Source organism: Squalius cephalus, assembly GCF_949319135.1.
Source record: "Squalius cephalus genome assembly, chromosome: 13".
Classification (NCBI taxonomy): Eukaryota; Metazoa; Chordata; class Actinopteri; order Cypriniformes; family Leuciscidae; genus Squalius; species Squalius cephalus.
The window spans coordinates 17,989,791-18,014,576 of NC_137134.1; the positions used below are offsets into that span (position 1 = coordinate 17,989,791).

Below are 24,786 nucleotides of genomic sequence, written 5' to 3' on the forward strand. Positions count from 1 at the left end.
TGCTTAACAACCATATCATATGATATTAAAGACAAAATCTCGTGGGACAATTCATATCTTGAATTTTGCTCAACGCTATTTTATGCCAACGCCAGACTCGCTTGCTTGTTGTTGAGCTTAAAGGAGGGCACTTAATTGAGAATTGATACCGTTTGCCAAATCTAAAACTGATGTTTGCCAAAATAAAAACTAAAATATAAAACAAAAGAATGTCTTGCAAAAAGGGCACTTATGTAGTCAGAGACCAAAAGGGCAGGTGCTTGAACGTTACTTGGGGTCTTCCTTTGCACGTGCCTGAGGACGTCCATTTAGAGTTCTCTAAACCAGAGATTTTCAAACTGTGGTCGAGGGTTCTTATAAGGGGATCGGTGGAAAACGTCTTGTTAGCTTTATAATGTCACACAGTTCAAATGAGTCTTTATACTTGAAAATATAGAGAGGGTTTTTCACAAAGGAGATCATGATATTTGGGGGTCCTTGGCATCATAAGGTTTGAAACCCTTTGTTTGACTAAACTTCAGTACTAGTGAAGCAGAAACTGTCTGAGTTTGAGTATAATGGGTAGAAAAGATAAGCTTGACAGAGGACAATATCATTTAGTCATTTTTCCTGAAAGAATGCTAGTGGAAAACCTGAAAAGGAAAGCACTTCAATGGACTCCATTAACTTCCACAATGATGGACAGTAGGCCTTTTTTTTTTTTTTTTTAGATGACTGTGTGCTTAAGTGTTTCATCATATGGAAATGGTCAGTTGGAGGTTGTGTTTTTCTATTGATCCTAGAACCCCCAAATTACTCTCTTTAGGTCAAGCTTGCACCTCTAAAGCTGCTGGTTTTCAGCACTGAGCTACAATGGTGTCCGATGTGTTTTCTTTGGAAATAGAAAAGCTGTTAACATCTTTAGGAAGTGGTCCTTCAATCTACTACCCTTGTTCTTCCCCCTCCTGTTTTGTCTGAAAGATAAAGTTATTTCCTCTTCCCTTTGCCCTGCTCCCTCGCACCCTCCTCCCCTGCTGGGTTTTATTGGTCTTAGGAGTTGTCCATCACCGCTCTCGCTGTTTGAAGTGCTCCTGTCGTATATATCACCGCCCTCTCTCACTGGATGTCCTCCCACTTCCTGCAGGATTCTCCAACATTTTTTTGTGTGTGCAAGTTTCTCCACACTGTATTTCTCAAGTCACACATAAACACACTTCCAAACACCCACGCCGGTCCTCACCCATGTTATCTTTACTGTGTGTTTGAGTTGTTTATAGCCCCTTGGTTGATAGTTTTGGTCAGTTGAGGTGATGTACCTCTTGAAGGCTGTAGTGATGTTGAGTATACCTTCCTTCCTGTAAAAACTATTCCTAGGTTTCTTATTTGCTTGTTTTTCCTTATTCCCTTCAGTACATATTCCCATTAGCTTTTTATGTTTGCTTTCTTTGTTTTTTTTTCATGTTCATTTACTTCATTTTTTGCTTTAGTTGTGGTCTTTGTTTTCCTAATGCTCTCTTTCCCCTTGTTTTTTTTTTTTTTACCTTGCGATCCTTTTCTTCCCTGCTCTCTCTCTCTCTCTCTCTCTCTCTCTCTCTCTCTCTCTCTCTTCATCTCTCGTTTGAGGACAAGGAGGTGAAAGCCAAGCGGATTACAGTGGCAGTTTAATCTGGCCGACCTACAGAAGGTTTTTTTTTTTTTTTTTTGCACTTTCCTGCAAGCTTATGTGGCCGGGGGAGGGGGGAGGGGGGACGGGGGGCTGGGGACAGGGACGGGGATGGGGATGGGGACGGGGATGGGACGGGGGACAAGGGGTCCGAAGAGTGTGGAAATGAACATAGTTTGTCTAGGAGCCTGTGTCAGACCAAACCCAGATCTATGCCAGATGCGGATGGTAGGGGTGGGGGTTGACAGTAGACTGTTGGTGAGCAAGCAAGGGATGCTAATACTGTTTTGTTACTAATTTGTTTCCATCTGTCCAGGCATATTGCCTCTGTGGCTGTGCATTCCCAGAGTACCAACAAGAAGAATCATTGTATTTTGGTCAAATGTTTGGCTCAACCTAGACCTGTTCCTAAACGCTTTTAAAGGGTGAAAAACCAACAATTTCTTGAGATTGGTAAATATGACAATAAATTACCCAAGTTTTGCAGAAATGGGATAGCTATGTCTCTCATATCAGATTTATGAGTGCTGATTTTGCTGCAATTCAGCATCCAGTTTTGATTCTTTTATTAGGGCTAGGGATAGGATAATCGATTAGCCAGTTCTTAGATAACTACTCAACCACTTGTTGTCTAAGAACTGGCTTATCGATTACTGACATTGACTACATAATTTTTACTTACATTTTTTTGTTTAGTGGCTCTACAAGCATTCATAGAGACGGATGTTTTTGACCATTTTGTCATGCTTAACACAGTTTTTGAGTGTTTGGTTTCAAGATACAGTGTGAAATCTTTAACTTTTTAAAATCTTGACCTTGCATCTTGACCTTGCTTTTCCATTTTTTTTGTAATCTGTCCAGCTGTTTTCGAACACAAGAACGTGTCTTATGTAAACAAATCCCTAAGAAATGCATCTGTTCAGGTCAGGTCAGCTCAAAACCTAATTATTCAATGCAATTTGTTGCGGCAATCTTTCAACTGGTCTTTTTTTTTTAAGTACTTTTGCACATCCTTACTAGCTATACTCTAATGTGACTAACGAAGGCCTAATCTGACCCTTTTAATAATGAATATTGACACCAATTTAAAATATTACCATACCAATTTGTCTCAAAAGTTTCAACTGCCATAAAACACTAGTTATGTAGCGTTACCCCATGCAAACACTCAAAGCACACCATGGGAATTGAATACAAGGGCCATTTCAATGTAATGAGTGAAGCCATATTGTTCCGCTGACAAATCTATCCAGCTTGCTAACCGTCACTAACAGAATAGTGGTCAAACAAAGTGGTAGCACTTGTCTCACTCCGCACCTCCTTTGATGTGGCTCATATCGTTGGTACTTTCATCAGCTCTCCCCTGCTGTGCAAATTTAGAGGGAAGGGGTCCCTCCTCCAGTGGGATTAGCTTCAAACTGGTACTTGTCCAGTGGCGTTAAGGTTTTTGAAAAGGGCTTAACTAACCTCCACTCATGGGAGACTTCTGGAGGTTAATGTGGGCTCTCGGATTGTTTGCCTTGCAATTAACATGCTGGATGGCCCTAAAGGGGGAAGTCAAGAGCTGTAATAAGTAAGAAACAAGACTTTATGCAACTGCACCTCTGGATGAATCGTTTGTGTGCCATTTTTTATTTTTAAATGACAGGTTTACTACTGTTAGCATTCCTAAATGTCACTTGCAGAGCAGTGCCAACTCTTTAGTCATTTGAATGTGGAGGGTTTGTGGTCATCTGGAGCAATGGACAAGAATCCAGATGGCTTGACCAGTGGTAGCATCTCACTTTTCAAGAACGTGCAGCGTGGAGAAAAAAGTCTGCAAGCTTCGAGCAAAGCATTTTGAAGCCAATTTTCAAAAAAACACCAGTACATAGTGCAATATCAAGTATTTGCTTTGTCTTACATCTTGAATTGACATTACTTGCTTTCACTTCATGTCTTCTAACTTGTTGACATCTTTTTAGAGGCCCATGGCCTTCTTGACAAGGCCCCTACAAGAGACCTTATTTTAGCCAGCACCAGGTGCACCATGTTTTAGGCGTGTTACATGATACGGAGCGAATGCAGAGGGGATCTGCGTGCAGTCTCTCATTGAAATAGGGCAGGATGCTGGGTCAGATGGGTTGGAGTGGACCGGTGGAGGGTGTCTGAAAGGTCAGGTGGAGGGCGTAGGGTGCCAGGAATAGGGTGTGAGATGCCTACTCTATTTGCTGGCTCTGGGAAGGCGTTCTGTTGATAGGCCAGTCCATGCCACCCCTGACCTCTCTGTGTCTCATCAGATGAACAATGGCGGGTGAAAGAAAAGGCAATGGTTATTTTCTCCCCTTATCCTTGTGTCCTGGTCTTTACGTCCTCCATCTTTCCTTACAAAATTTTCTAAATGTGTAGACTCATTTTGCCAATGTCTATGTATATTGGTGTCTTCTCTCTCCATCACTCTTTGACTCTCATTCTACCTCTCAAAAATACAGCGTTCTCTGGATCTGAGATGCCTGAGGGACGGAACACAGACAGGACCTGTCACCATGACAACGGCTTCTGTGAGCTGCCTGACACCCAGACTCTATTGTGGGGGGGTTGGCGAGAGAGAGACAGAAAGAGAGAGAAGAGAAAGGGAGGGTGTGGAATCAGACAACCCCATTTTTACCCCCTGGGGCTTTGCGGTTTGCTCGTGTTCACATGTAGAATTAGCATAAACACAGAGAATGTGTGAGAGACAGAACACTATATCAAGACTGAGATTAGAGCGAGAGACAGACACTGTGTGCTGGAAGTTTGCTGGACACGTGTCCTTATGGTGTCCCCAGGGTCCAGGTGCCCCTTTACTGTTTGAGATCAGGATCAAACCCACATCATTTTTCACCTTCCAGTGCCAAACACTTTGACTAGGGATGCTCCGATCGATCGGCAGCAGATCGGTCTCGGCCGATAATAACATTCAGACAAGTCCACACACAACATAACATGATGCGTAGATCTTGAGAAGATCCTCACGGACTGACATGACATGCTGCTTGGCTAAAGCTGTAGGACTTCCGGGATCTGATTGTTTTACAACGTCATTTAAAAGTTCAACCAATGGAAACGGGATCTCGGGTATGGCGGATAGGGACGGTGTGTAGAGACAAATTGAACACTGTTTTACAGCTGGAGCACTCTTGGATTGGATCGATCACTCAGATTGACAGGTCTTGATTTACTGTGAGCCATAGAATAGGAGCGCACAGCTGAAACAGCGCTTGAAGATCATCACACATCAACCAGGATCTTAGTTATTACTTGTTACTTATTCAATGTAATTATAAATATTTGTATCCGTTGTGACATTTACACATGTAAGTAGTTCTTATGTTCAGTAAAACACTCACTTATTTGGAGAGGTTTTTGGACTTTTGATAAAAAGGCTACCATGGTTTCAAATGCCATAGATTTTGATTGCTTTGAGATATCAACACAAACATTTGCCCAGATGCAGTTGACATGATTGTGAACTGTGAATGTGAATTTATGACCTGTCGTATATACTTTATAATAATCATCATGCCAAGCATGAATAATAACAAAATAAATCTTATATTCCATCACTTTTTCTGGGGTTTTCTGAGCAGTATTGTAACATAAGAACCTCCAAACATGATCAAAATCTATTTTCTTAAAAACTTTAAAGGTTTACTATGAAATTAGACCATGTACTCAATGTTAGCCTAATTTTTTTTTTTATTATTTTTTATTATTTTATAATATTATTATTTTTTATTATAATGGCTGAGTTATAAGCCATTACCTTTAAATATGCCACTTGAAATCACATGAAATCTTTAAAAATGCCTTCAGGGTGTGAGGGGTTAACACCCCAGTCAACTTGCATATCATTTATATAAATTGAATGGTCGGGATCGGTATTGGCCGATCATGATGACAAGAAATTGGTAGTCGGTATTGGCTGCAAAAATCCTGATCGGAGCATCCATAACTTTGACACCAAATATTTGCTTTAAAGTGTCACCCTAATCACATTACAATACAAGTTGCTATCTTCTTACATGGTTAATGCAATTAAGCTGAGCTCCAATTGAATGGATTGTTAATTTGGCTGATCTTAGACTAGTATTGTAGTTCCTCTGACAGAAACGATCACAATCAAGTAGAACCGTTGACTCGGTGCAGTGTCATGGCTTTTGTGTACGCTTTCGATAAACGTGGCGTGATTTGCAGTGCATTATGGGCAGCTGGAGCCTGGTTGCCGGCCGTGAGCCTGTAGAGTGGATACAAAAGTGCTTTCCAGGTGGAAATTATCTACATATATGGGGATGATCAAGCTTTAGATGCACATTAGTGTATAATGTTAGACAAGATAATAAAATAATTGAATGCATGTTATCTGTGTATCACATACCATGAGAATCTTCTCGAAAGTAATGCATTGACTATGTGCTAAAAGTACCTTCCACTCAAATTGAGGGATTTTGTTTTGTTTTCCTGAGCTGCAAGACCTTTTTTCATAAAATTGTTTTGTTCTCCAAGGAAAAAGATGGAGACTAGCCTAGCATGTGCTGGGGCATGAGACTGGGGAGAGATATTTCTGTCAGGCTGTTTATTTATTGATGGGAATGCTAGCACAGGTTAGCATGACATGCATGCGGTTATACACTGCTCTTTGGAGAAAAGCTATGTGCTCCTTTGAGCTCCTGGATGCCTTTTTTCAGCAAACGTGATTGTGAGACTTCAGGTGCTTTTGATTAATTTAGAGGACAGGTTTTTTTGTATGCTTTTGAAGATCGGTTGCCACTAATGCTACCACATCGATTGACAGTTTTATAACTTTCTGTGGAGAAGAGAACTTGAGTTGTTGTAGATGGAAGATGGATTTGACCACTGGGTGGGCTGACCACTGTTTGCTACAGCCAGTTACGAGTTGGCTGACTCAGTTTCAGTGGTTTCACTCACAATCTACATAAAGGGATTGTGGATTTGGACATCTGAGGGAACCCAAAGCCACTTTAACCAGGCTGAAGTTTGAAGAACAGGGAAACTTGTTTTAACTCTTGATGTGTTATGTTGTTGTTCTTGTTAACTAGGTTATTTCTGCCACCACAACTTAATTCTTCTCAGTTTCTTCTTATCATTTTTCATCTAGGAATTCAACCTGCCCATAGTTTTTCTCTTTCATTGTGTTTCTTTTTTTTTGTTGGCGCCTCAAGCATAAAGGTCCAGCGCTACAGACCCTTCATTGTCTAAGGAATGCCGTTTGTGTTTTCCCTTCTCCAAGCCCCTGTTTGGCAGGAACAAGGCCCTCTCTTTTTCCTTGTGCTTCCAGCTCTTCTGTGATACCTACAGCCTGCTAGGTTTCCTACACTTTCCCAGCGTTCAGACTCTGTGAATGTTAACTATAGTACGCTAAGCTCCTTAACCCCGTAGCAGGAACTCCAGAGACTCTTTTCCAAAGAGGAATGATTTCTGCCTGCTTAGAGGGCGTACTTAAGATAAATGAAAGCAGAGAGAGAAAGAAAGAGAGGGAGAGATGGGAAACTCCCCTTTTCTGCAGGCATCAATAGTCCCAATGGGAACGCCCTTCCCGCCAACCACTCTTGCAATGTATGGATTGTAATATGACTGCCTGGCGTGTTTCACATTAGCTATAGAATGGTAACACTGACATTAAAACATTTCTACGTCAAATCCAACCCTACGCCCCCTCTTACCTTTACCAGTCTATCGCTTAGATGTTTACAAACGTGTCTGCACTTAGAACGAGCCATTCTCCTCCCTTTCTTATCTCTGCAATGTTTCCCCTAACATTGTTTTGGGGGGGGTGGCCCGCCCCCTCAAAACTACCCCCCGCCCCCCCTGAAAGAATGAAAAAAATTATATTTCCCAAAAAAAAAGGACGCAAGAGCTCCATGTAGTAACTTTAGAAGCTATGGTTTTCGCGATATAGCAGTTCAGTACACTTGAAATCAAATGCGATAGACTAGTGTGTGAATATTAAACCGCAAAAATACTATTTAAATACAAATCCTACATGTTCTGTGTGAATGAATGGTGTAGATGACGTGCAGTTTCATTTACCACACACACACACACAAGCTGAAGCACACGCCAAGCTGTTTTTATGCCTATGAGGACACGAATGCATGAACTTCCTCTCCAGACTCTTGATCCGCTCTTAAAGTCACTTCGTGAGCATTTAACCGCTTCATTTGAGAAAAACTATCGTCATGTCTTAAACACAGAAACTCAAAGGTCTCCACGGCAACCCGTCAAAAAAGTTTGGTTTAACTTGACAGAAATATATTACTGTTGTACACATTACCGCGACACTAGTTGCGGGGGATCTACCACCCCCCCACCTGAAAAAAATCCTAGGGGAAACATTGCTCTGGATGTTTATTACTCTACATTGGTTTCAAGTTGACATAAAAATAACCGACATGTTGAAGATGTTACCTATAGAAAGTAGGTTTTAAAACTCATTTAATTAAAAAATATATATATATTTTTTGCAATATACAGTTTTTTGCAATATACAATATATATTTATTTATTTATTTTATTTATTAATTTATTATATATATATATATATATTTATTTATTTATTTATTTATTTATTTATTTATTTATTTATTTATTTATTTATTTATTTATTTATTTATTTATTTATTTATTTATTTATTTATTTATTTATTTATTTATTATATTTTTATTTATTTATTTATTTTTGGTCATAGGTATGCTGAAGTGGCATGATGTTGGTGTGATCTGTTGATTGGATTGGATGTGATTGTTTCAAGCTTGATAAGCATTTTTGCTAAACATTGCTAACCGATCATGTCGGAGTCATCACATTTAAGATGAATAGCACCGCAGTTTTGGAATTAGCAGTGGGATTTTCTTTGAGACCTGACTTTCTGAGTTTAGGGTAGATCAATAATTCTATTTTTGAAAGGTAGTCAGTATTACTCATCATTAAGGTTCGTTTGTGAAGGCTCAATTTAATTTTCTACAAAGTTTAAGTAATGTACAATATAGCATTTAGTTTTTTATTCTTATGCTTGTGCTGCAAAAATACATTTCCCATCATTCTCTGTAGCGGCACAAGAATGATAAACGCAAGATTCCAAGCAAATACCTTAATTACAATTTTCAAACTTTTAAGTAAAATTTAAAAAAGCCACATTAGCATTTTGCTCCGTGTTGTTCAGTACTGTAGGAACATTTGTGTGACAGTGTACCAACTAATGTAAATACCAGGTGGAGTGTGGCTACACATACACTTAATTGAAGGCAGAAACCTTTTTTTACAATCAACTGTGATGTTTAAGTAATTTCAACTTAAATGACATTATACTGACTTAAAAAATTTAGTTGAATCTTGTTCAACTTATAAAAAAAGTTAACTTATTAACTTATTTTGAGTTAAAGCAATATAAAAACATGTTCTCATAACTTATTGATCATATCATTTTTTAACAGTGTAGTTGTTGTTTCTATTTGTCTGTCTTTTTTTTTCATGTTTCAGAGTTATACTGCTGCTTCAGCATTTCAGAAGGTGTTCTGGGTGGAAAACTTTCTCTCCACCTGTCCACACACATTAACACACTTGTCTCTGTACATGGCTTATGATTAGGCCCTTGAGCAAGCATAATTGTGGGCCACTGAGATTGAGAAAGCTAGGGGGTTCTGGGAATACAGTGTGTGTGTGTGTATGTATTTGCGGGGTGTGGGTGTACATGAGGGGTTTCCTCAGCAGATTTGTTTACTGGTAATTAATTCACCTGATTGATACAACAGCTGTTGACGCCATGGGAGGGAAAGAGAGGGAGCAATGGAGAGAGAGACCCCTTGTCATAGTGGCTTCCCTATGTTACGCAGTGTAGATTGCCATTGATTAAAAGGCACATCTGTCAGCCAGCATGGCTGATTATGGCTTTGGTCCTCACTGGCTAATCTTTATGGAGTCAACTTCACTGACTGAGTTATTGGAATTGTGGGATGTTGGGAGAAAGAGCAGAGGCGGCAGTGAGTGTGTTGAAATGCAGTAAGTGGGAAGAATGCTGGTATATTGTATGTTTAATTGGGGCATGTTTTAAAACAAAACCTATATTTGGACTAGGGATATCACAATAATGATAATGAAAAGTTTTGGAAAAGTCCTGGAAATTTGTTTCACACAAATCTGTATAATAGTATGTTTAATCGGCCTGAATTTCGGCGCTTGATTGCGAGTAATGCTCATAGTTTTACTCATTCCCACAGGTTTCGCGCTGTAGGTTAGTTAAGTAAAGTAATCCATAATTTCGCTCATGTTTTGGGACAGCTGACAGAATTGTCACTTTGGGATAGTGTTGCATCGTCACAAAAGGCTTTAACGGCCAAATACACTCAAAAAATGTCAAAATACCCCTCTTGGCTATTATCCTCATAAACAATGTCAGTTTATTTTCCTAAGTGAGCGTAAAACAGTTGAGAATCAGTAGCGGATCTGTGTATTTGGTCTTAAAGGGACAGCAGCCTGTGTCATTAATGTTAATCATACAATGCTTGACTGAATAGCTTTTGTAACTTTAATTTTAAGGATTAATCTGTTTTTAATTTACAGTGAAGACTATTCAGTGTTGTTTCACATTTGATTACTTTATTCAATTTGTATAGTATTTCATATATCTGTACCTGAATACTACTGTTAGACCTACCTAAACACTTTCATTCTTATCTTTATTTTAGTGTTAATATTTATTTATTTCTGACAGTTTACCAACAGTTTGTAAATTTAATTCAGTTTCAAATTACGGTTCCTTGTGCTGTGTAAGCTATTACACAAATGATCCCATTGTAAATATCCCAAATACATGGAGTGAGCAATTTAGGTGAGATAATTTTACTTAAAGGTGCAATAGGTGATTCTCTACAGAATTTTTTTTGTTATACTGGTTGAAAGTCTCCTCATATCCTGCTAGCAATCACTATGTTAAACGGTCTAAATTTATTTTTTTATAAATGTATATCGTCTGTGGAAGGTGTAGGACCATAAAATGTTTGTCCAGATATTATAATACGATGTCCTATCTGCCTAGCAAGGTTTGTTTTTACACACCCTCATGCACCCTGTTCACGCAGACATCATACATCATCAGTGCGTTTGTCAGCTGTCAGTCACGGAGCACCGCAAACAAACAGCAGCCACCATTTACAGTTCCTCCAAAACAACGAGCTCAATGAGCTATGTTCATTTTTATTGTAATGTTATGTGCTTTGAGACATGAGATAGTTTAACGCCGTCTCTTGTGACGCTTTGCTGAGAGCAGGTGTGTGTGTGTGTGCCTTCATGTGTTTTGGAGGAGGCGTGGCTATGGACAGCGATTTACAGGAATGGTGTGATCGTATGCTAGCAGGCTAACGTTAGCATTTTCCAGATCACCTACTGCCCCTTTAAATAATAATAATAATAATAATAATAATAATACAAAAAAGAATTCCCCCTTGGGGGCCTTGGTTTAATTGATAACATTGGTTAAACAAATAACAATATTCAGTCACCTGACATTGTTCTCTGCGTGGAGTAACATCAGCACACAGTCGCAGCTTGGACTTATTATTAAAAGAAATACCAAGCTAACAAATGGCATTAATAGTCATTAATTCTAGTTAAGATATGCTATGATAAATTGGAGCATGTATTTTTTTTCTATTGTAGATTTTTTTTTTTATGTATACATAGACTTTCATGCAACATTAGTTCATGAATATTGCCTCAAAAGTCATGGAAATTTATTGGTAAAAATGTGTACGAACCCTGGAATTATTAAAAATTAAATAATTTTTGATCAAATAAATTAACATGTCGTGTGAGTTCATGTCGTTTTCTCTGCAGCCGGCCTTAAGGCTGATATATACTTCGCTATATCTACGCTGTAGGCTACGCGTCGGTTTTCATTTATACTTCTGCGTCGTTGTCCGCATTGACGTGCAATTACACATGCAGAGGGAGCATGTGAAACTCGAGAGAGGGGGTTCTCATTTTATAAAATTTATATATATATATATATTTTTTTTTTTCTTCTTCTTCAAGGTTTGCGTTCTCGAGCCACCAGGCACTTTTGTTGTGCGAAAGAGCGGGCCGGAGCGCGTTAAGGGTTTTCTGTTAGAATGGTGTCGTGTGAGCGGCCCCTAAGTTAATAACTTTTGATCTTTGCGACGGAAGTGAATCAATCAAAACTAACTTTAGATGGACAATAACTTTATTATGCTGCTGTAAAGCCAAAACAATCTCTGTTACTTGAATTTCCTATGATCACTGTAAAGCTGCTTTGAGACAGTCCGTATTGTTAAAAGCACTATATAATTGAAGGTGACTTGACTTGGTGTTAATACATGAAGACGACTTCCATGCTTACACGTCCATTTCTGAGCCACTGTATTGCTCATTCAGCGAATGCTGAATAGCCAATGACTTCTTGTTACTAGAGTATGTGTGCATGTGTTTGTCGGTCGTTGATCTGGGTTACCCTGCTCGCCTGAGCACAGATAAGGTAGGATCCATTCCTCATCCTGGATCCCTGCTCCAGATCGATGCCCAGATTAAGCCTTTCCTCCGCTGTCTGCTGCCCAGCCGAGCCCTACGATTGATACTGATAATTAAAACAGCAGTGGCTAATTACTTCAGAGGGTTTGGACTTGTGTATGTATGTGTGGATGCTAGGTGAACGTATAGGTCACCATGGTTTATTAATAATTAATTAGGTACATTTATTGCTGAGTCTATGATGAGCTTTATTTCTGCTGTAATACTGTTCCCAAAATACTGAAATCTGCACAATAGCATGACACAAAATATGCCCATAAGCATGTAATTGTTGTTGGCAGTGGAAAATTATCATTAAAAATGAATTCAAACAACACACACATTTATATATATATATATATATTATATCATTTTATGAAACTTTGAATTTCAAAGCAAAGCAGTGATCTGATGACAAAAATCAGAGTTTTGTTAAAATGATTGGCTGAAATAGCTTTTTTCTTTTGTTAAAATTGAAATCATGTCAGGTTCAATTACATTAGCTAAATTTCAGCATAATTTATTGGCCAAAAAGCTGCATTGTCACTTTCAAACCAAGCCGTTTTCAGCACGGCAAACTTTTGTGACTAATTGGAACCCGTTGCTAAAGTTGCGTGGGAAAATCTTTCGCCCTCATGCGAAATTCCCACTTGCATGGATTCCTGTTGAAATCACAGGATTTTGCCAGTGAAAATTCTCCAACAATGCTAAATGTGACCGCACCTTAAGGGGTAAAACATTTGGAAAATCAGTTCTTGTATAATGTTCTTGCTGTAAGGGATGAGGGCTGAGCAAACATGCAAAGCACGGCATGAGAAGTGTTAACAGGAACTGGAATGTGTCTGTTTATGTGGTCGAGAGGGAGAGAGATAGCAGTAGCAGCCAGGCCAATCAAAAGCCACAGGCTCCTTTAAACTCTATCTTCATTCTCTTCTCTCGGTTTCTCTCGCGCTCCCTCTCTTTCGCTCCCTGGCCGGGCGAGTGATTGACGGCCTGAGGGTTTTAATGGGCACCAGAGAGCGGGAGAGCCAAGGTCTGAGTTGTCATGGCAACAAGCCGATTGGGCCCTCTGCCGCTCTACCTGAGTGCAGTGGAGTTGCGCTGTGTGCGTGTGAGCTACCAACCACTCCTGTTACCGCTGATGGGCCACTGGTCATTCTGGCCAGTGATTTTCCTTTAGTTCATCTCGGTGTGTTAATGAAAGTATTTATCCACCCTCCTTTTGCATTTTCACTCATTCATATGCTGTGGCAATAGAGTCGTGTGTCATTGTGCTGGTTAAACCTACACCAGCCACTGTGTAAACAAAATCTCTCCAGCCCGATCTGTCACTCACCCCCTCCCTCTCCTTAACCAAACACACTCGCCAGTCCCTCCACTGCAAGCAAACACGGCGCCTGGCCGTACCTCACCTGTTATCTGCCCAGCACCAGCCTCCGGACCCTTTTTTTTCCCTTGTTTTTGAGAAAGTGCGTGCTTGTATATAAATTCTATGTAAATCTGTGAGGGTTTTGTGGTAGTTTTGATTTGTCAATGTCTTAAAGGGAAAGTTCATCTAAAAATGAAAATTCTGACAATTACTCAACCTTATTTTGTACCAGACTTTATTCCACAGAACAGTTATTTGTCATATAATGAAAGCACATCAAGGCTTTCAAGCTCTAAAAGGCTTCATACAACTATCATAAAAGTATTCTGAAGCTATACCATAGTTTTGTGCGAGAAACACAATTTGAATCATCAACACCAAGGTTTAATATTCGTTCAAATTCTATGAGAATATGGAAGTCCACACAACTAGTGTAACAATAACGAAACAGAGAATTATATCATTGAATTTTTTAATTTTAAAAAGATTTACAGAAATCAGACTTTAAAGAGCTTGAGCATTTAAAGCAGCATACAACATAACTGCAGCGCATCTTTCTTGGTGTGAATGGGCCTTTTATTCTCTAAATTGTTTTATTTTGAGACATTTGAGACTCGTTACCAGAACCGACGGTCATGAAAAGCATTTAAAAAAATGTGCCAGTTCTTCTCAACCTTAGGTGCTGGTGGGATGAAGCCCCAGAGGAATTTTAGTCAAATTTGTCTTTGGACCTACAAGTCGACCTGTCTGTCCTGTTGGTGTGTGTGACTATATGTGATCTTAAATATACTTGTATGTGGCTTTAGTGGGTGATATGCCATTACAAATGTGTTAGAGCTAAAGGCAGATAATCGTGTACCTATGACTGTGTATGTCGGTGTATGAAACGGTGCCCTTTGCCCTCTTAGGGTCAGCGGTGAGTGTCTGGACTATTAAGGTCAGCGGCAGTGAGGCGATTTACCCTCCTCCACCCAGACGAGAGTGAGGGATCTGATTACAGGGTGGAGGAAGGGGGCGCTAGGTCGTGTGTAATCCCTGTCTACCCCTTCTTTACCATCATGGGAAAGACACTGCTGAGTTTTGCTTTGTCTGGGGTGTTGGGGGGCCCAGGCTTCAACCTAAAGAACAGCTCACATATTTGACAAGAGATTCTATTTGTATGTTGTTGTATTTAAACCCAAATCTTGTAGATTTGGAATAATGGAATTGTTATTGGAATTATTTACAAACTTTAAAAGAATAGTTTGAGTGGCTGAAAGGTGAAATTTGGTTTAGAATTTATTTTAGAATCTATTTTTTGACGAGGCTTTGCATGTTTCTCTGTTTCAGAGTGCGGCAGCAGCTCCCAGTCCTGTGATGGGCAACATGCCGCCCAACGATGGCATGCCAGGTGGACCCATGCCTCCCGGCTTCTTTCAAGTAAGAGCTGTTCTCTCCTTCCCCCACCTTCCCGTTCAACCTCCTCCTTTAACCCTGTGCGTTAAGCTTTTACCATTTTTCTGTCCCTCACCCCACCCCTCCTTTTTCTAAACCCCCTTTAGTTCTTCTAATCCCTGTCCAGATGTTTCTTTCCCGCTATCTCTCCCTCTCTGTATTTCCATTCGTTTTCATTTTACGTCTAAATTAGTTGTTCAGTACAGTAGCAACTCACACTGACACAAACAGAGTTGCGTCCCCTGATCTGAGATCAGTGTGAATGCCTCGACAGTTTAATCCCTAAGGCCAAAATGGGTAAAAACATGCGTGCTTGGTTGTAGCTCTTTGGCAACACTTATCTAACAACATATCTGTGTATTTTAAATTCAAGGCTGGGATTTGGGGGAATGCTTAGGGGCATAGTTCCCAAAGTCAAGGCGCCTGTGGGAGTTCCTCTGCCATAGTGATCTTTATTGAGCTATTTATAGTCAGACAAGCGAGAAACCTTTCTAAACAAACACACACACTACCTTAGACAAATTTTCTTAGTCAAGGATTATTTTCATTTATCTCTGGGTCCAACTTGTGTAATAAGATATTATACTAATAAGATATTATACTGTTGTCTTTGGCTTGCTCAGTTGAGGATATTTTCGGAATATTAATTTATTTTTATCAATCAATAAATTCCACTAGAAACAAACCTTGTTGTATTATTTTAATTTAATACTGTGAAGCTGCTTTGATACAATTTGTATTGTGAAAAGCGTTATACAAATATACTTGACTTGACTTTTAATGAATAATTTTTTTTGTGTGTAAAAAAACTGCAAAAAATATCTATATATTCTATTGGCATCTAGTTCTATATATTATTAATGTTTATTAATTTTTTCAGATTTCCTATTTGATGTATCTTGTGTTGTATCTACTCTGTATATGGCAGATAGAGCACCAGTACACCTAGTACACATCAAATAGACAATCAGATCATCTATGGATACAACATAAAATACATCAGATTGGGGATCTGAATCAGTGGATTTAACATAGTAATACATCAGAAATCTTAGAGCATCACAAATAGTAGCTAGGAGGTCATATAGAGCATCCCATGAAGCATATTTAATATTCATTAGAAAAAAATACAGTGGACACAGTGGAATTAACATCTTGTCGAATTTCAGATAAAGCATTCGATAGAGTAGATAGAAGGTTAGATAGATCACCTGATAAAGCAGCAGATAGAGGATCCAATAGAACCAATGGAAGAAAAGATAATGCAAGATAAGTTAATACAAGATAACATCAGGTAGAAGATAAGATGGAGTGGAAGATAGAGGGTCCCATTGAGTATACATAACATAAGATTCAGTGGATAGAAATTCTGAGACAGTGGATTTAACATCTTGTCGAACATCAGATAAAGTATCCAATAGAGTAGATAGGAGATCAGATAGAGCAGCAGATAGAAGATCCAAAGGAGTCAATGATATAGAAGAGTAGATACAGCAAATTTGAACATCTAGTAGAACATCATGTAGTTCAGATAGAGCAGGTTTTCTCAAACTCGGTCCTGGAGGGCCACTGTCCTGCACAGTTTAGCTCCAACCCTGATCAAACACACCTAGCTGTGAGTTTCTAGGGATCCTGAAGACATTGATTAGCTTGCTCAGGTGTGTTTGATCAGGGTTGGAGCTAAACTGTGCAGGACAGTGCAAACCAGGACCGAGTTTGAGAAACCCTGAGATAGAGCATCCCATAGAATGTGTATATAACAGATATTAGATTCATTAGATAGAAAATCTGATACAGTGTCTAACATCTTGTCAAGCATCAGAAAGGTTAGATAAAACATCTAATTGAATAAATAGAAGATCAGATAGAGCTGCAGATCAGGGATCCAATGGAGATAGAAGACCGGTACAGCAAATTGATCTAGTAGAACAGTAGGTTAGATAGAGCATCCGATAGAGTAGATAGAATGTCAAGATAAGATAGAGTGGCAGATACATCATCTGATAGTGCATCCTTTAGAATAGATAGAACATCAGGGTGGACTGGCAGAGACAATAATACATTCAGAATGTTGCAGATTGTCTGGGAGAATAGCTGATAGAGCATCCTATAAAGCAGCAGATGCTGAGATGAGCTTCAGGTAGAGCATCACATGGATTGGATGATAGAACATGGACATGGTCTTTGAATTGAGGAGGAGAGTGTTAATGTTGTATGAGCCGTGTTCAGAGCAGGGAGCGATCTGACTGTTGCGTGAGTGACATTGCATTCTATAAATAGCGCCTGTGTGCATAAGAGCGAGAGAGAAAGAGAGAGAGAACTAAGAAAGGGAAGAAGAGGGAGGACTTTGTGCTCCACTGCAGTAATTCCCTCTTGGTAGCAGCCCAGGGCATGGCAAAAGAGAGGCATGGAGAGAGTGAAGACAGAAAATGAAAGAAGGAAGAGAGAGAAGGCAATGAGGCAACAATTGCAAAAAGACAGGCTCCTCCAGGCCCACGTGCGTTCCTTGTACACTCCCCGATTCCACGCGACCAGTTGCTGTGGTCTGGTGACACAAATTATATCTTGGCATATATCCTAGTGGCCAGTATATCACTCTTTCACACCTCTCAAGAGCTAACTACTGCTTCCTCCCACACTTGTCGGCCACGGCTGCTGGACACAGTTGTGCTAATAATTGGAGCTGCTCTTTTTCTAGCTGTTTTTAATAGAATTGTGATTGGAACAGGTTGTGATCCATGCTGATTCTGCAGTCATAATAAAAACTTTGCTGTTTCAAAAATCGGACATTTGTGCTCAATCGCCTCCTTTTGCAAGTTATGGTTTTGGTCTTTTTTGTGCCTTTATTGGATAGGACAGTAGAGATTTTGACAGGAAAGCGTGGGGTGGAGAGAGAGGGGAAGGGGATCGGCAAAGGATCTCGAGCTGGGAATCGAACTCGGGTCGCCGGAGGCGCAGTTGCGCTATATGTCGGCGCATTAACCATGGGGCTATTGCCGCTGACATGAATAATTTCTTTTAGTGATTCAATCAAAAAGTCTTAGGAACTCCCGAGTTATCAATTTGAAGCATTCTAATGAATAACTCACTGAATGTCAACAGCAGTTATTGAATAAACATTTGACTAACTTGTGGAACTATGTACCATTCAGTCATGTCCAACAATAATAGGGGGACAAAAACAATTCTGTAAGAAATACTGGTACTCAAGTAAGTAGTACACTGTTTCAGTTAAGTTGAAAAAGCATTTTGGTAGTGGAGCTATGCAGCCAAAACGTGCACGCTTGAGCCTCTGTTTGTGTCTCCAGCGCAGCTCCAGATGTAGCAGTGATAATTAACACATGCGACCACAGTAGCTGCCGTGTGATCAGCATGGTCCTGCGAGATGGGGATGAAGTTGAAGAGGGCTAAACCCTCCTGTACACCCTCTCCAGACTCTCCTAATCTGTACCTCGCATGCCCAGACTCCCAGCAACCTCCTGCAGAGAGATTGAGAGCAAAGGAAGAGAGTCTAGGGAGAGAAACCCAAAGCTCGCGTGCTGGCGTCTGGCCCGGATCTTGGAAATTTTGTATTCTTTTTTTCCCTTTTTTTTTTAATTCCCCCCCATTGCACGGGGTCGGCCTCTTCAATAATCTTCATGTCGAAACTCCACTGCACCAGCTCTTCTTGGGAGGACAGACTAGCAAGAGGGAGGCAGGGAGGGAGCGAGCAAAGTCAAGGAGTGGAAAAAAAGAGAAATAGTTTCAACTTTAGCTGGAAACATCTGAAATGGATGAGTTTGTTTTGAGCGAAGGTGGTGGGAGAATTTCATCAGCTCTTCTCCCACAAAAAACCTCTTGAAAACCAGCAGAACACTGAGAAAAGTGAAAGACTGGCAGACTCTAGAGAGGGAGAGTTCCATCAAGGTTAAAAGGACTGGAGGATCTTGTTCTGACTTGCTGCGAGGTGCAGGAGTCTTGGGACATTGAAATAAGCCCAGTACTGTACAGTGTTGTAGTCCTGTTGATGTAGACATGTCCCCATACTCAAACAAATCTCAGTATACTTTCTATTTTGAGTTACGTTGTCTACCTTCCCAAGATGTAGCCTTATGGATGGTTGTGATTGAGTTAAGAGTTCCTTGTTTGCATCATTTTCAGTTACTTTCGAGGTACACAGTTTTGTGAGATTTCTTGACATTTTTGACATCTATATTCTGTTTGGTATAGTATATTATATTTATTGTCTCTAAATTTCCTGACAGTTGCACCTTTTGCACAAAAATCTAAATAAATAATTGTTTGCTTCATTTGGGGTGACTTTAAAGTCAAAGTACCTCTCTGGTGCACACAGGTTTGTGAGGTTTCTTGAAATATTCGACAGCTAGATCTTTTTGATGACATCTAGATCCTGTATGGTACGTCACATTGCATTTATCATCTCGGTTATTGACAGATTCTGTGACTGCTGCACTTATCAGAATAATTACTTCCAAGACCATTGAAAACCATCCTTCTGAAGCATTACACCCTCAACCACACAAATTGCTCAATCCCACGCCGTTTGCCAAAAAAGTGGTCGAATTAATTTTTTTGTAATGTTCACAGAAACAACAATGAAATATGCATTGTGTTGCTGTTCCATGCTTTGTTTTGCTTGGTACTTTGTGTCCCGACAGTCACTCGGCAAGTGGCTACACACTGCCCCCTTTTGGTTGGGAAGCAACATTGCTTCTCTGAAACACTTGGACTCTGTGGTTGCTACTGTCCTCTATGCCACTGTCCCGCTAGGAATACTATGTGCCGTTCCCTTTCTCGGCGGGAGGGGCTACTCTTAATGGTTTTGTAGTTTGGTGCCAAGCCGTTATCTCCTTAGCTGGGTAGAAAATGATTTTATTAATTGCTTCATTTAACATACGGCGCCCCCCCCCCCCACGCCTCACCCAAGACACACACACACAATCCCAAGTTATTCCTCAGTCACTCTCTACAGGGATGTGGTGCAGGAACAGGCGTCTCGGTAAAGGCCATATGCCTCTCTCAGTTACCAATAATGGACTCCATTGGAGGCCTTGTGGTGTAGCTCTGTTATGGGGTTCAGCAGCTGCCCAGCCCTGTTGGAGATGCCCTTTGCTGGCGGATAAATGGTGGATTTATTACTAATCTAGGGGCTGCATCGTTATTAGAGACCATCGGAATCATCAACTTCTTAACCTAATCTTAACCAGCAAGACTTTGTTGGTCAACCTACCACAGCAAAGACATATTTAATGGTACGTCGAGTGTAATATCTCTAACCGTTTTGTTTTTTTCCTCTCTTTCTCAGGGCCCACCTGGGTCACAACCATCACCTCATGCACAGCCCCCTCCACACAACCCCAACAACCCCATGATGGGGCCGCATGGCCAGGTAAGACACACTTCCCCCTGTTTTCTTGTACTTCCTCACAGATACATCAATAGATACATGTTGGGTATAGTTTAAAATTTCAGGAGTGCCTTTGTCACAACTTTCAATTCACCTTTTCCTTCCTCAACCCCTCCATTCTTTTCCTCCTTGCATTTCCTAACTAGCTAGATCTAGTAGTGTGCAAAACTTCAGACTAAAAAAAAAAAAGAAAAAAAGTCAACTTGTGGATGGGGTTCCTAAATGACTAGTCGACTAATCTGTAGGGTTTGGGTTCCGTTCACTTTTTATCCGTACCAGTACCAGTACCGCTACATGAAATTAGGTGCCGGTACCCAACGGTACATTTTTTCGGTACTTTAGGCATGTTTACCTCAATAACTGTAAAGAAACTAGAAGTGTTATTGACATTATGTCAGAGCTGCCTTGGTCGCAATCTGCCATTGTCTGTGGTGTTTGTATACTGTAATATTTACCTGTAAATAGTAGGCTACAGCTACTTAATTAATTGGAAAAGGTCATTTCTATGAAATGTTTTGTTTTTCACAAATTATGTTGTGTATTTTCTGTTAATCAAAACAAAATTTAATCATATGAAATTAAACTTTTTTTGTCAAACATGCTGCACAACTGAGCTTTATACTGTTAAAATTAAAACATGGAGGATTTCTTTTTTATTATTCCTTAAATAAAGATTTGATCATTTGTTATTATTAGTGTTAGTATTATTATAACATTGAGAAGTATCTAAATTGACGGCAGAGGCTGAAAACAGAGTAAGCGTCACGCCATTCATTCACACAGAGAACATGCAGGATTCGTATTTAAATAGTCTTACTCTTGGACCCAGATGCATTCTCAGGTATCGAAATTTGGCACCGATTGACTTAATGTTAATCGGTACTCTGTAGTATCGACGTCATTCGGTAAGTGTCCTTAAAAGTACAGAGTTCGGTACCCAACCTTACTAATCTGACTTGACTAAACTCTTTACTTTTATTTTACATATTTGGCGGATTATTTTATCCAAAGTGAATTGTATTACATTTAAGTTATATAGTTTATCGGCTTACTCATTCCCTGGGAATTGAACCCATGTCCTTGGTGTTACTAGATCTATTTGAGCTACAGGATGTTTAGTTCATTTTTAGTATATACAGTCAAACCAATAATTGACACCAGATATAATTTTTGAATTTGTTTTTTTTTTGTTTTTTTACTAGTGGGTGCTGGACACTATAGTTAATTTATGTAAGTGAGGATAGCAAAATAAAGTTAACTGTGACATATTATACCCAAAAATTATTCATACAGTGGACTACCAGTAAAATTTAATTATGAATATTTGGGACCAAAATTTATTCAGACACTTTGACCCGACCATGTTTTGCTTAAGTGTTTTTTCTTTAATTGCTAATGCGACCTTTTTACACCACAGACTGAACAAAATTAAGCATTGCTTGGTAATTGGTTGAGCTAAATTGGTATTATCTAATTGTGTACTTAAATTTAACAGCTGACAGCTATTCAACCTAATTCATTTGTGAGACAGTCTAACTGAAGGATGGCCAAAACCAGTGAAATGTCAACTGATTTGATAACTCTTGAATTCTTGTCATATATTTTATTACCGTTTTCTAAAATATAGCAAAGAAACTGTCTGAATACATTTTGGTTTGACTGTATACTATTAGACTCGTGCTAATTTAATTATATTATATTAAGGATAAAATAAAAATCTAATTTAGTCCAGTTTTTGGACGACTGGTTGCCATCTTGACCCATCCCTAGATAGAGCACAAATCAGTCCATTACCTCATTCTCTGTTCTCTCTGAGAACACACACGTGCGCACACATGCACATATTCCTCGCTGACAGTGACGATGTTGCCAGATAAATAATGCAGGCTGTGGCCCAGCCCATCAGGAGTGGAAGTTCATCTAGCTGGGACTCTGCAGACTGGTCCCTCCCTGCACCCTGCACTCAGTCCTTCATAGTCCATCAATATCCTATTAATAATGCAGCACGCGCACGCGCACGCACACATAAACATGCTCTTGCGTTTACACATGCAAGCATAAACACAGGCACTCAAACACAAATACGCAAACACCAACACACCCTTCTGAGTACACAAACTTGCTGCAACTTGGAGCGAACATGGGTAGACGGAGCGGGAACCAAGTTTGAACAAGAAGGGTCAATCCAAATGGTTGTTGGATCAAAGCCCGTGAAATGACTTATTACTCTGTGACGTAATAAAGCTTTGATCGATAGATCGTTTTACCGGTTGCTTTGTTTCTGTGACATTATGCTGGATGACTTCACCCACAGTGAAATCTCATTGGTTGAATGTATAGCTGTGTATGAAGCAAATATGTTCTTATTGGCCGAGATTGTGGCATCAGGCAGCATTTTTGCTTTAAGTGTGGAGAGACAAATTACTTGTTGCTGTAACTTGTCTATTCCATGCCTGATTGGGATATGATGTTTAGCATATCTTTGCATGCAAGGGGTCATTCTCTCTTTCTGCTCTTCTGTGAAACCTCTTTCTAGCTTTGTTCTCGCTGTAAAGTCTTGTTTAAAATACCATAGGTTTCCTCTGTTAAACAATGTGATAGCAGCAGCCTCCCCTTGTCAGTGTAGAGAACCAATGTTTATGATGTCTTCCCTTTAGGCTCAAACTGATGTCTTTTAGGTAGTGTGATTGCGCCCCCTGCTGGTAACCGTTGTACTGTGCATCTCGAATGCTACAATGCTATATTTAAACATTTTCAGTTACACTTTATTGGTGTCTGTGTTACAGTGTAATTATACATTGAAGTGCAGAGTAATAATAATGAACTACATGTACTTACTATAGAGTTAGGATTGGGGTTTGGTTTAGGGTTAGTTGCATGTAATTATGCATAATTTATTAAGTTATAACTATAGGAACTACATGTAACAAGGAGGACACTGTAAAATAAAGTGTTACCACATTTTCTTTAATTTTAAATTATAAATCCATACGATTTTAATCAATTGTAAATCCGTAAGATACTATTAATTGCTTTTGAACAGTCCAGTATAATCATCAGAGTTATAGTGCATGTGATTTCCATCAAGTACAGTTTAGGAATATGTTCTAAAGAGAATTCACAGCGGCATACTACTGTGTTTCAAGCAAAAGGGCTTTTCACTCTGCGCCTTTCCCCGGGTTATTTTCGTCCAATCAATGACACTGGCTGTTAACCCAGGGGATAGGCATGTAAAGTGTGAACTATCAGCATATGAATATCCAGGGTTTATAATAACCCAGGGCTAAGTTAACTAGTGTGGAATGCCCTAAAGTAGTGCTTATGTCCTAATGACAGGTTAACTGTGGTGTATTCCACCCTGTCTTTTGATTGACAGATCATATGCTCTCTCCCCATAGCCTTTCATGTCTCCACGGTACCCAGGTGGACCCCGCCCATCACTCCGCATGCCAAATCAGGTACTGACCCCACCCGCGACCCCTCATTTTTACATTTTGCTACTGCTGTTTTCTCTTGTTTCATACTCTCTTTCTTGGTTTCAGCCTCCCGTTGGAGTCCCCGGGTCACAGCCGCTACTGCCAAACAGTTTGGACCCCACCAGACCGCAAGGTACCACACTGCACCATAGACTTTACAACCAGCTGTGCTTCAAAAATGTTTTGCTATGGCATTTGTAAAAGTGTTGTGGTTCCTCTTCCCCATCAGGACATCCAAACATGGGCGGCCCAATGAGGATGAACCCACCCAGAGGAATGGGAGGCATGGGCCCACAGGTTGGCTGATGTTCCTTTCAGTAAAACAGTCATGCTTAGATTGGGAACCCTGAGAACATAGTCATAGAAAATATAAAAATAAAATAAAAATAAAAGTGTCTAATTTAAATCCATGGAAATAGAAATGTTAGATTATATGTTATAGAAATGTATATATTATAGAAAATATATATTTTATGTATTGTATATTTCATATAAATAAAATAATCTAATAAAATAAATAAATAAAATAAACTATGGGAATAGTTTTTTATTTACTTATTATATATAATTATTATATTGTATTATTTAGAGTGAATAGAAATTTTATATATATATATATATATATAATGGACATTTTAATAGAAAACACAGGTTATTTATTATTTATTGTATTTATATATTATTATACAAGTATAAATAAAATAATAAAATTTAAAATAAATTGCAAATTGTTATAGTTGATATGTTAGTTATTATTTATTCATTTATTAGATATATTATTATATAGAATTTAAATGCATAGCAATGTTAATAGCAAATATGTCTAAAAAAGTCATATTAAAAGTTCATAAAATTAATAAATCTAATAAAAAGCAATAAATAAGTATAAGAAGCCAT

At 39.3% G+C, this 24,786-nt stretch overlaps 1 protein-coding gene across 1 annotated transcript in view; it reads left to right on the forward strand.

Annotated features, from left to right (window-relative positions):
- The window catches only part of ssbp4 (single stranded DNA binding protein 4), a 62,945-nt gene that overhangs the window by 33,894 nt on the left and 4,265 nt on the right, over positions 1 to 24,786 (forward strand). The window contains exons 5-9 of the mRNA XM_079891419.1: positions 14,902 to 14,991; positions 20,312 to 20,395; positions 23,812 to 23,871; positions 23,956 to 24,022; positions 24,119 to 24,186. Of these exons, the coding sequence (XP_079747545.1) occupies positions 14,902 to 14,991; positions 20,312 to 20,395; positions 23,812 to 23,871; positions 23,956 to 24,022; positions 24,119 to 24,186 (369 nt within the window). The remainder of the gene's footprint in view (positions 1 to 14,901; positions 14,992 to 20,311; positions 20,396 to 23,811; positions 23,872 to 23,955; positions 24,023 to 24,118; positions 24,187 to 24,786) is intronic.